The sequence below is a fragment of the Crinia signifera genome, chromosome 1 (genome assembly GCF_055691185.1).
Source record: "Crinia signifera chromosome 1, ASM5569118v1, whole genome shotgun sequence".
Lineage (NCBI taxonomy): Eukaryota > Metazoa > Chordata > Amphibia > Anura > Myobatrachidae > Crinia > Crinia signifera.
The window spans coordinates 218,653,319-218,665,932 of record NC_139217.1 but is presented as its reverse complement, the minus strand read 5'-3'; the positions used below and the strand labels follow the sequence as shown (position 1 = coordinate 218,665,932).

The following is a 12,614-nucleotide window of genomic DNA, read 5'->3' as shown; positions in this document are numbered from 1 at the left end:
GTTTTTTTGACTATTTTCCAGCGATGTAGATTCAACTTTTTAAGTCAAACCTGCATTGGTGGAAAAACTGTACGAAAACGGCAATATTGAATAGGTATGTATATCCTGATGTCATTGAATACCCCCCTATCTATGTTTTTCCAGTGGTACATAAAATTTCAGCTTCACATGGGACTTGGGACTTGATTCAGGTTCACTTGCAAAGTACGTTTGGTTTGCTAATTTACAAAACCATGTGCACTGCATGTGGGGCAGATGTAACCTGTGTGCAGATAGTTAGTTAGATTTGGGTGCGTTATTTTGTTTCTGTGCAGGGTAAATACTGACTGCTTTATTTTTACACTGCAATATAGATATCCCTTTGAAGTAACACACCCAACACAAATCTAACTCTCTCTGCATGTGGTTTTGTCCATTAGCAAACCAATGAACGGCATACATACTGAGCGGCCTTCCCTCACAGCGCACAGCACTATGGAGAGCCATCCACAAAGCTGCTCATCTACTGAGCGGCAGATGTGCGGCTGCCGGCAACGATGATGTGGGAGGGCGCAGCAGAGCTCATCGCTGCCCTGTACACACTGAGAAAACTGAGCGGCTTTAACAAGAAAGTTGCCCAGTGTGTACGGGGCTTAACATTATGTTCAGTTAGTTCATGTACTCTTATAGTCAATGAAAGTCTTTTTAGAGGCATACTACTAATCTGAGAGGCTGTGGGCCCAAAAAAAAAAAAAAATATATATATATTTAGCCAGATCTGTCACTCAACCCCTGTGGAGAACGTTCCTGTGTAGAACAGTTTCATGTGTCTAACGTTCCACCCCTTGACATCACCTCTCCCCGCCCAGCCAGGGCTACAGTACACGCCCACCATCCACCATTACTCCTGCACATCCCTACCCTCTGCCAGGACCCCCGCGACCCCCCCCTCCCGCGAATCGCGGGACCCCCGCGACTCCCCCCCCCTCCCGCGATTCGCGCGACCCCCCCCTCCCGCGATTTGCGGAACCCCGCACCCCCCTCCCGCGATTCGCGGGACCCCCGCTTCCCCCTCACGCGAGTCCCGCGACCCCCCCCTGCCGCGATTCGCGGGACCCCCGCAACCCCCCCTCCCGCGATTCGCGGGACCCCCGTGACCCCCCTCCCGCGATTCGCGGGACCCCCGCGACCCCCCTCCCGCGATTCGCGGGACCTCCGCGACCACCCCCTCCCGCAAAACGCGGGACCCCAGCGCCCCTCCCTCCTGCGAGCCCCCTCCCGCGATTCGCAGGACCCCTGCATCCTCCCCTCCCGCGATTCGCGGGACCCCTGCGACCCCCCCTCCCGGCATTAAAAGGGCCCCCCGCGACCCCCCCTCCCGCGATTCAAGGCACCCCCCCCACTGTGATTTGCGACCCCCCCTCCCGCAATTCACCCCGCCCCCTCCCGCGATTCACTGAACCCCCCGTAGCGCCCCCCTCCCGCGATTTGCGGGCCCCCTCCGCACTTCTCACGATTTGCGACCGCCCCCTAATTCACACATTCGGGGACCCCACCTCCCGTGATTCATGCCCCCCTCACGCAATTCACGGCACCCCTCACAACCCCCTTCCTGCGATTCGCAACCCCCCACGACCCCCCCTCCCGCGATTCACGAAACCCCCCGTAGCGCCCCCCTCCCGCGATTTGCGGGCCCCCTCGGCACCTCTCACGATTTGCGACCGCACCGTAATTCACACATTCGGGGACCCCCCCTCCCGCGATTCATGCCCCCCTCACGCAATTCACGGCACCCCCCACACCCCCCCTCCTGCGATTCGCAGCCCCCCCACGACCCCCGCCTCCTGCGATTCATGACCCCTCCCGTGATTCACGGACCCCCTCACCACCCCCCCTTGACTCACGGCACCCCACGTGCCCCTCCCGCAATTCACGGACCTCCGCAACTCCCCCTCCCGCAATTCACTAACCCCGACAACCCCCCTCCCGCAATTTGCGGACCCCCCTTCCCACGATTCAAGCCCCCCCGCGCCCCCGCCCACGATTTGCGGACCCCCGCCCCCTCCCGCTAACCGCGGATCCCCACACACCACCCCCCATCCCGCAATTTGCAGATCCCCCTGACCCCCTTCCGGCAATTTCACCTACCAGCGGACCACCGCGGCCCCTGCTCCCGCATTTCACGTACCCCCGTGACAATGGGGGATCCTGTACCACCACAAGCAGGTACCGCCCCTAGGTGGGAAATCCGGCCCTGGCTGCCGCACTGCAGGTTTCCCCACTGCCCTCTGCACCAGCGCCACAACTTTTATCAATGTCTTGCCCACATACCACTATTATACAGCCTCCTGCTCTCATGCACGCTCACTCCCTCCCAGTGGGAGGAGACGCTCACCCACTGCCGGGAGCTGCATACTGTCCCCCACCCTCCTCCAGTTCTAGGGATGCCCATCGACCATCAATGATTTTCAAATAATCGATGGTTTATGGCCGATGTTGAATACTTTTGCCATCAATGTGGGAGGACACTGCCCTGCCTCCTGTTCTCCTGCCCCGTAACTTCCGCCAGTGGAGACCCGCTCACCCTGTGTTGCCCACATTCCCCTATCATGCTTTACTGCCCAGCCTCCTGCTCTCATGCACCCTAACTCCCACCCAGTCGGAGGAGACACTGACTCCTGTATTTCTGTGCTGCCACGCTGGACCCTCACCCACTGGCAGAAGCTGCACAGTGTCCACCACCCTCTTTAGTCCCCCGTATGCCCACACACCCCTATCACTACCCAGCTTCCTGCTCTCCTGAACCGTAACTTCCACCACTGGGTAATCGCTGACGCTGTGTTGCCCACATACCCCTATTATGCCTCATATCCCAGCCTCCTGCTCTCATGCACCCTAACTCCCACCCAGTAGGAGGAGACACTGACTCAGGGCCACTATCCGGTACTCCTGTGCTGCCACGCTGGACCCTCACCCACTGCCAGAAGCTGCAATACAGGGCATCTTTCATACAATTCTAACCATATTTCTCACAATACAAATGTTCACAAATAAAGGGGCGTAGCCCCTTACGCCGGTGTGAAGAACGCCCGTAGGGCGCGATGAATCACCTAGTATGTGTATGTATATGTATGTATATATATATATATATATATATATATATATATATATATATATATATATATATATATTTATTTATTATGGATCAGTTGATTGTCTTCAATTAACAAATAAGGAAGGTTTTCACTTTAGGGCCTTCCCATATTGTGGGTGTTGCAGGGCTCACTCAGGGGTAGATGTATGAAGCAATGATAAAGGGCCTAGTGCTTTATCACCGGCCAATCAGCTCCTGGCTGGCGATAAAGTACCAAGCAGTTTATCACTTCTCCCTAATCATTGCTTCATACATCTTCCCCTCAGTTTGCCATACATCGGGCATGGTGCCTTGCTGCTCTCAGCACATTATTCTATTCTCACTCTATGCCCACTGGGATGGTAAAGTATGAAAAGGTTGGTTTAAAAAAAAATTTGTTAACGCAATATTGAGTGCGTTGGCATGTCTAACTTTTGGTGCCGACCTATTGACTGTCTGACTAGACCTTTGTCTGTCAGCTGTCTGGAACTCCAGATTTACATGTTGGTTGCCACAGCAACAGTGCTGATATTAGAAAGTAAAGCCTGGTATGTGCTGTCGATCAGCGAACTGTCTCCTTGGAGCGACACCATACACACTGACCTATTTTGCCTTCAGGAGTGTTTAAAGCTGTTTCCTTAATCTGGAGTTTAAAATACATCTGTGACCGTTATTAAATGTGAGGTTTCTTGAAAATAGGGCAGACTGTAGTCCTTTTTAGGATTCTCTGGGCATTAATTAGACTAAAAATTAGATTTTTACCATCAACCTAAAGGCTTTTTTTTTTTCTTGTTGCAGGAACACTGAGTGTCATTATCTCATTCCCTTTTATCTTCAACCCATGCTTGGGCTGCACAGAAAACACCCCCCAATGGGTGGGCTTGATATACTTTATCCCTTTCATCATCGTTTTCCAGTTTGGTTGGGCAGCTACACAAATCTCTCATCTTGCTCTCATCCCAGATCTGGCGAAGAACGAACATGATAAAGTGGAGCTCACAGCATTCCGGTATGTTGGACTTAGCGCAGATCTAATCATTTTAATTAAGGATAGATCTAGTCTGATCTTTAGTAGCAATGTGTTTGTTATATGAGCCTTATGCTTGGGACTTTCTCAATAGTCACTAGAATGAGAAACTTTTTTACTTTTAGAGTGCTTGGGAAATAGCATATTTTTTAATGTCTGAAAGCTAATTTTTTTCACTCATCAATAATTAAAAAAAAAAAAACATGGCCCCAACTTTCCAAAGACTTGTGGTCATTGTTGTAACTTCAGAGTGGCTAGACTGGCAGGTTACACAAGGTGAAGTGGGCCCAGCAAGGTATGGTATCTGGATAGGCCCGAAGGTGTGGCTTGGTTTTCCTGACTCCTGGTTCATAGGCTTCTAAGACCAAGTTAATGCTGCTTCCTGTTGGGCTCCCTTGACCTCACACTATTTTCTACTTTACTATGGGAGTGAGGTTGGTGACTCTGCAATTACCCATGTTGCTGCCTGCTGGCATGTTTGTACCCCAGTTCCCTGTCTTGCTCCCTTGGTACCTACACAGCTGCACATATAAAATAGGAAGCCCACCTTGGTAGCTTGCCAGTGGCCTCCAACCTCTAGTTACCTCCTAGTTTGTTACAAATGAAGCTCTAGGGCCATTTCACACAGACCGGTTTTGACCGGCTGGCAAAACACCGGACAGGCAAAATCCATGCCGGACATGTAAATCATCGTGGACCGCTTATGTGTCCTTTCACACAGTCCTGTCATGGCCCGGCTGCCAGGTAGCAGCCGTTTCTATCCACTGGAAAGGACAGCTGCCATGCCATGGCTGGACCATCCTAACATGACAGTTGGCGGGATTATCTAATAATTTTTGTTTGCATATAAGCAACGCCCACTCCGGCCTCCGTGTCTTTTTAAAAACATTTTTTTTATTTCCTCTACCTCCCCATGGCAGCCAACGTATGGGTTTTCTTTCAATAGGTAGATATCTGGAAAGGAAAGAAACAACACCGCCCCTATATAAGGACTGCCTCCTCTGGGCTCTGTGTCTTTTTTTTTTTTTTTTTTCCTTTCCATGGTAGATGGTGGGCTTACCCTGTGAAGAGGCTGCGGCCCCCTCTGCCTAGAGCAGTAAGGGTTTCGGCTTTATGCGATGGGACCCCCGCTGTTGAGAGCAGTTAGGGGGTCCAGGATGTGGGCCTACAGCTATCTAGGGCAGTATGTAGTCCCAGGACCCGGTACCATAGAGTGCTGCTAGCGATAGGCGGCAGCGGCGCAGTAGGGTGTCAGCTCTGGAGTCTGGATCTGGTGCCCGGTATCAGTGGGTGGTGTCTGGTGTTCATCCGGCCGGGAGCAGAGTCGCAGCCTGGGTTCTGACGCCAGTGCTTGCACCGGAGGCGTCATCTTCCGGCGTCCGGAGTCAGCGCTGGGTGCTAGGCCAGACGTCTGATGTCACAACCTGGCGCCGCAAGCCCCGGGAGACACCGACCATAAAGTGGGGGCACCACCTGCAGGAGGCCGCTGAATCAAGACACTTTTCGGCTGTTCTGACTTGGTACAGACCAGGTAAGGCCCTAGATGCAGGGGCATGGTGATTATTTTGTTTCCTTCTGCTGCATTTCAATTGTGCTTTATTTCTGGTCTAGGCAGTGTCTAATTGCAGACTATCATTATGGATGATAAGAGGCAGCCATTGAAGTCCTAGTAAGACAGATGGATTTTTTTGTGGTGTTTGGTATTTTTGGAAGGATTTTTTGGTAAGAAATTCTTACTATTCCTTGCACTGTTGTATTGCTTATGTAGGTCAGAGACCAGTAAGGAGAAGGTGGAGCTTAAAGCTAAGCATAAGAGGCTTCATACGGCGAAATGTTCTCTTAATGTGACATATTATTGCCAGAAAAATACTCTGGATCAGTATGTGCTAAATGTAAGGGGTTTCAGCAGATGGGAGCATCCCAGATGACCAAGCTAGTAGGCTTGTTGAAAACGGCCCTTGCAGACACCTTTGTAACCAAAGATGACTTGACAAGAATGTCTATAAAAAGATCCAGAGCCCTTTTGTCTGAGGATTCTGATGATTCCGCAGCGGGTCCGGTAATGGGTACCGATTAAGAAGCAGAAGAGGGAGAAGTCTTTCAGGAAAGGGCTGAAGTTGACTTCAATCCAGACTTGCTTAATAGCATGCTTACATTGATTAATAAGTCTTTGAATATTGAGGACCCTCAAGAGGAGGGTAAATTGCAGGATCTGCTATTCAAGGATAAAAGGAAAAAGGCTAAAGTGTTCCCTTTATCTAAAATGCTCAAAGATTTAGTAGAGGAAGAATGGGCACATCCAGATAAAAAGGTGTCCATACCACTAAGAGCAGCGAAAATGTACCCTTTTGACCCAGAGCAGGTGCTCGTGTGGGAAGAAGCACCCGAGGTGGATGTGGCAGTGGCCAGAATATCTAGGAAGACAATACTCCCTCTAGAGGATGCCAACCTCTTCAAAGATTCTATGGAGGGAAAAATGGAGGTTAATCTGCGGAAACAGCATGTCACTTCGGGGGCGGCAATAAAAACATTACCAGTCATTGTCGTGACCTCCAGAGTTTTGAGATCATGGTGTCAAGACCTAGAATCCGATCTTCTAGATGGGGTGAAAAGGTCGGAGCTTTTAAAGATCGTACAAAATATACAAGTGGCTGTGGAGTTCATGTGTGAAGCTTCGCTTGACGCAGTACTCCTGGCATCCAGGGCGAATGCTACAACAGCAGTTGTCAGAAGGGCCTTGTGGCTCAGATGGCCTGACGCAGTCGAAGAATAAGCTCATCTCCCTGCCATTCCAAGGGGAATACTTTTGGCAAGCATTTGGATGATATTATTACCAACATTTCTGGTGAGAAGTCAGTGTGGCTCCCACAGGATAAAGGCCCGAAAAGAGGGCAATTTAACAATCCTATGCCGTACCAACCTGTCAAATTTAAAGGTGCAAGAGCCTACCAACCAGGCAGAAGTTTTAGATGTCCTTGGTTTGGGAATCGAAATTCCTTTTGTGGACAAAGAAGCAAGGAGGGGAGATTCTCTGTCCGTCACGGATCGCAATGATGCCATGGATAGGGTCAAAGGCAGGCTGCTTAATTTCAAGCAGGCCTGGTTTCGGTCCACCGAGGACAAGTGGGTACAAGAAGTAGTGTCCTCGGGATACAAGCCCGAATTTATAAAAAAAAAAAAAAGGGATTGGTTAGAAGAATTGCCAATTCCAGTGAGTCAGGAAGAGAGAAGAGCCCTGTTTGACAGTTTTCAGACAATGATAAACCAGGGGGTGGTAATGGTGGTTCCAAAGGAGCAGGAATACCTGGGATGGCACTCAAGGTTTTTTGTAGTAAAAAAGCCACAGGAGGATTCCGAACTATCGTGGATCTGAGAAGGTTGACTTCTTATGTACAGATACGAAGATTCAAGATGGAGTCAATCAGATCAATTCTCCCGGATGTCAAGAGAGGAGCCTTCCTGACTACCATAGATTTAAAAGCTGCCTATTTACACATCCCTAAATTCTGAGTGCATCAAAAATAACTAAGATTCCGAATAAACAAAACCTCCTACCAATTCACCTCTCTGCCATTCGGCCTGTCCACATCACCAAGGACATTCACAAAGGTCTTAGTAGTATTGTTAGCCAATCTGAGCCAAAAAGATATATCAATCTGGCCATACCTGGATGATTTGCTTATTATGGCACAGACGGAAGACATAGCACGAGGGATTCAGTACTATATCCCGGCGGTCGAAATACAGACGCCGAAATCCCGACAAGGGGGGCCCTGAATCTCCTCCGCTTGTGTGCTCGGCACACTATTTTATTCTCTGTCCACGACACCCATAGAGGGAGATATTGTCGGGATTCTGGCGTCGGTATTTCGACCACCGGGATTCCGACCGCCTGGATTTTAACTCCTCTATCCGGGCACGAGAACACACGCGCCAGGTAATAGACTACCTAGGCCATCATGGGTGGCTGATATCAGTCCACTCCTAAAGGTTTCTTTTTTCAGGTTTCTTCATAATATATTCAAGAGACTGTATGAGGATATTGGTCAAGGTTCCACATGAGAAACCTGCAAAGTTGCTTCGTAACCCAATGGCTGAACAGGAGAGTGAGAGTGGGCGCTCTACCTCGGTTGCCGGCTGCTAAGTCTGGTTTGTCCAAACCCAGGGTAAGTTAAATAACAAGAAGGTGACTAGCGCTCAGGCTATAACTTGATAACGGAGATGATATCTAGTGTGGTACAGCTTGCGTGTAAAGCAGGGTTATAAATAACAACAGTGTGCCAGTATAATGAAAGCAAAGGTGTTTATTGTCATTTAGTAAAAAATGACATCCAATGGTGGGGGGTGGGGGTGGTGAGGGATGGGAGCCCTCTATAGGAGGGGTGTGGGGGGCTGGTGGTGGCTGCAAGAGCCAGAGTCCAGAGTCTCACAGGAAAAAGTGAAAAAGTAAAAGTCACACAAGCACACTCCGTTTCACCTCCTGCGGTGAACACACTCTGTGTGCTGGGTGGAGATGGATGCTGTGGAGATATTAGTGCACAGAGAAATCGTTTGGCTGTAGATGGTAGGTCACAGTCTTATCATAGGGTCATGATAAGTGTCCAGGTGTCGCTCAGGTTAAAGAGCGTCCTCTCTGCTGGCCAAGCGGTGCACCTGACACTTACCTGATACCGCTGATGTCCTCAATCCTTCCGTCCCTCGCCGCTTCGCTGCTGAGTGGACTGTATCCTGCTGGTGTCTGCACAGCCGTGCAGATCACCAGTGAGTAACCGCGTCGCTTCAACAGAGATAGAAGCACTTCCGGGTCCCGCTGGCTTGCGTTCGCCGGGTGTTCCTGATCTCTGGAGTAACTCGGGCTGCACTCCCAGAGGGGAGGAGGCTTGTTGTAGATGGCTGTGTATGAGGTGCTGACCAACGCGTTTCAACCCCGCTGGGGTATTTTCAAGGATGACCCAATGGGATGGAGATGGGGAAAAAGCATGAAGCAAAGAATATGCCTCTCAAAAGGGGCTATGGCGGATCTCGAGTTGTGGTCAGACACAAGAAGGCTCTGTGAAGGCAGGTCATTTGCAGCAGGCGCGCAGATGGTGGTCCCAACGAATGCCAGCCAAACAGGTTAGGGCGAGTTATGCGAGGCTGCAGCGGCGCAAGGAACACGAAAGAATGATATGTATCGGGCCCATTCGAACATCAGGGAAATGCGAGCAGTATTCATGGCATGTCAAGCCTTCCAGGGCCAGTTATGGAAGAAAGATGATATCAGTCAGACAACCAGGTAGTAGTAGCCTATGTGAACAAGCAAGGTGGCACAGGGAGTGGAAGGATGATATTGGAGGGGACAGCAGTCCTTCTATGGGCAGAACAGTGCATGCGGAGCCTGTTGGCAGTTTATGTAGCTGGCAAAATCAATCAACAGGCAGATGCATTAAGCAGAGCCAGGTTAATGCCTGGAGAATGGGAGCTCTCTCCAGTGATATTTTCCAGAAATTGTGCAGAAATGGGGCCTACCACAGGAAGACCTTATGGCGACAGCGCAAAATGCGAAGGTGCCAGTCTTTATCTCCAGGCACTGGGAGCCGGGGGCATGGCAGATAGATGCCTTAACAGCGACTTGGGGGACAGACTTGGCAAAATCATGTGGCTCACCATAGTGGAGTGTCCCCTCCGCTGCGGCTGTCCAGTGGGGTGAAAGAGTTGTCAAGCCAGCCTTGAAGAGTTGGGGGAGTGAGCGCTGTTTGTTGCAGGCCATTCCCCCTCTTTGCGCTGCAAGAGGCCCGGTTCAGCCATAGGACAAAGTGGGTGGACGCCTTCCGCATGTGCCGGACCTGAAAAGCGGCTGCGGCTGGTTTGGATGCCGGGCTGCGTGTGTAATAGATTTGTTGGGCTGCAGCTGTGATGCTGGAAGCTGCATAACAAGTCTGATGAGATTTAGTTAAGTTTGTGCTTGAAGCTGTTTTGGGATGCCTATTGTCATTTGACCTGGGCAGCTAATTGGAATTTCAAGTGGACCTACAGTTACATCTCACTGGATTTGATACAAGCTCCTGCTGATACCGTAGAGGAGGAGGAACGCCCATCCGCTAAGAAGTCTGGTTATTCCACTTGGATTGATTGACATTTTTTTCTGCTGGTGTGTTTTTTGGGGGGATGGTAGAAATTAGTCAGGGATTTTCTATATTTGGGGCGGGGGGGGGGGGTTATTAGTTCTGAGACCAGCAAGGATGAAACGGATGTCATGGCTAAGCTTAAGATAATTCATGCAGCCAGATGTTCTTTATGGCAGTGGTTCCCAAACTGTGTGCCGTGGCTCCCTGGGGTGCCTCAGGACACTTGCAGGGGTGCCCTGGGTTGGTGATCCAGGACCAATTCAAATTATTAATGTCTAATTATTTATGAGCAAAACAAGTGCTGGTGGCTGCCAATTACAAAATGTGTATAAACAGAAGCAAATCCTGGCCTTTACCAAATAACTGACCCTAGGAATCACATATAAACCCAATCTAATAAATAAAAATTTGGCCTAGGGAAAATGTTTTTGATACTCTAGGGTGCTGTGAATCAAAAAAGATTGGAAACCCCTGCTTTATGGGATTAAAGCATTGCCTGAGGAATATACTGGAATTGTATGTGAAGCTTGTTAATATGTGAAGATGTCTAATACTATGTTAAATATGGCTTTGCCTGACAAGTGTTTTTTACTAAGGAGGATTTTAAGAGTGTCTGCTAATAGATCCCAGATCCGTTTTGAGTGATAAGTCTGGGGACTCAGTGGTGGATGACATGTTTGCCGTATCAGATAATTCGATCTATCTGATGAAGAATCTATTATGGGTACTTGTGTATTATCACGGCGCCCCCGATGTTGGTCGTGCAATGTTTTAATCGCATCACATGGCATGCGATGCATGCAACGCGATTTTTGCCCCCTATGCGATGAAAGATTGTATAAGCAAATGGGTGCTTACAATGCTAAATGCACCCCCACGCCACCCCCCCCCCCCACTATAAACATGAACCCGAAGCGTGGCGAGCGGCGGCGGTACGCGACCTTTTCATACCCCCACTATCCACGTCGGCGTGGAGATGAGAATAGAAAGTGTGGCGAGGGGACGCGGATACCTTCACAGGTATCCGTGTCCCCTCGCGGGCTTCACAGGTATCCGTGTCCCCTCGCGGGGCTCACCACGCTTCGGGCTCGGTGGCTCGCTGCGCTCACCACACTTTCTATTCTCAACTCCACGCCAACGTGGATAGTGGGGGTATGAAAAGGTCAGAGGACGCGTACCGCCACGTTTCGGGTTCACGTTTATAGTGTGGGGGGGGGGGGGGGGGTGGGTGGTGGGGGGGTGCATTTAACATTGTAAGCACCCATTAGGGTGCTTATACAATTTTTAATCGCATCGCATTGTATGCCATATACAATGTCATACAATTGTAAAATTGTATGACATTGTACAATATCTCGTGCCTTTTGGTATGCGATACGATGGGCGCTGTGATAATACACAAGTACCCTATTATGCAGCAGTTCGAGGCGATTTTTAATCCTGACTTGGTTAATCTGTTTGTGGTTATTAATAGGTCCTTTAAATATTGAGGAATCACAGCAAGAAATTAAGCTGCAGGATTTGTTTTAAAGAGGCTAGAAAAAAAGGGAATGTTTTCCCGTTGTCACAGGTTCTTAAGGATTTTATTGTGACTGAGTGGAAGCACTCTGATAAGCGAATATCAGTGCCGATGAGAATAAACAAAATGTACCCTTTTTCAGTAGTAAGAGGTGGCCAGATGGGAAGCATCCCCAAAAAATTGATGCAGCAATTGCTAGGATTTCTAGGAAGACTACTTTTACCATTAAAAGATGATAATGTATTTATGGATAAGAGGATGGAGGTAGGATTAAAAAACAACACTCTGGGTATCGAGAGGATGGTTTTGAAAGGGCAGATTTTTTTAAATTGGTGCAAAACATCCAACTTGCAGTAGAGTTTCTGTGATGCATCTATGGATTCTATATGATTTTATAGGCCAGGTAAGGTGCGTTTATAGCAGTAATTAGAAGAGCTTTGTGGTTAAGGTCAGCTGATGCTCACTCTAAAAATAAACCTTTTTTTTACCATTCCAAGGAGATTAATTTTTTGGCCAAATGCTGGACGATTTCATTAGCAGAGTTTCCGGTGGTAAGTCCTTGTGGTTGTCACAGGGCAATGGGGCAAGGAAAAGTTTATTTAGTAGACCTTCAAGAATCCAAACTTTTTGTGGCCACAGAGACAAAGGTAACAGCGCCGAACCGGTACCGGTAGTTGAAAGACTTTTTTTTTTCTTTTTTTTAAAGTTCAGAATAATATGGGAACATTTGACCACAAACAAGTGGGTGTTAGAAGTTATCAAAAGTGGTTACTAGATAGGTTTTGTACATCTACCAGTAAGTTATTTTTTGAGTTCTCCAGTCCCTATGGGTCAGCAGGAGAGATGGGA

At 49.1% G+C, this 12,614-nt stretch overlaps 1 protein-coding gene across 5 annotated transcripts in view; it reads left to right on the top strand.

Moving 5' to 3' along the window:
* The window catches only part of MFSD12 (major facilitator superfamily domain containing 12), a 231,268-nt gene that overhangs the window by 51,334 nt on the left and 167,320 nt on the right, over window positions 1–12,614 (top strand). For all 5 annotated transcript variants that reach the window (XR_014472966.1, XM_083179274.1, XM_083179273.1 and 2 more), the window contains exon 2: window positions 3,911–4,121. Coding sequence is in view for 4 of the 5 variants with exons in the window: in XM_083179274.1 (XP_083035400.1) it covers window positions 3,911–4,121 (211 nt within the window). In the remaining variant the exon portion in view is untranslated. The remainder of the gene's footprint in view (window positions 1–3,910; window positions 4,122–12,614) is intronic.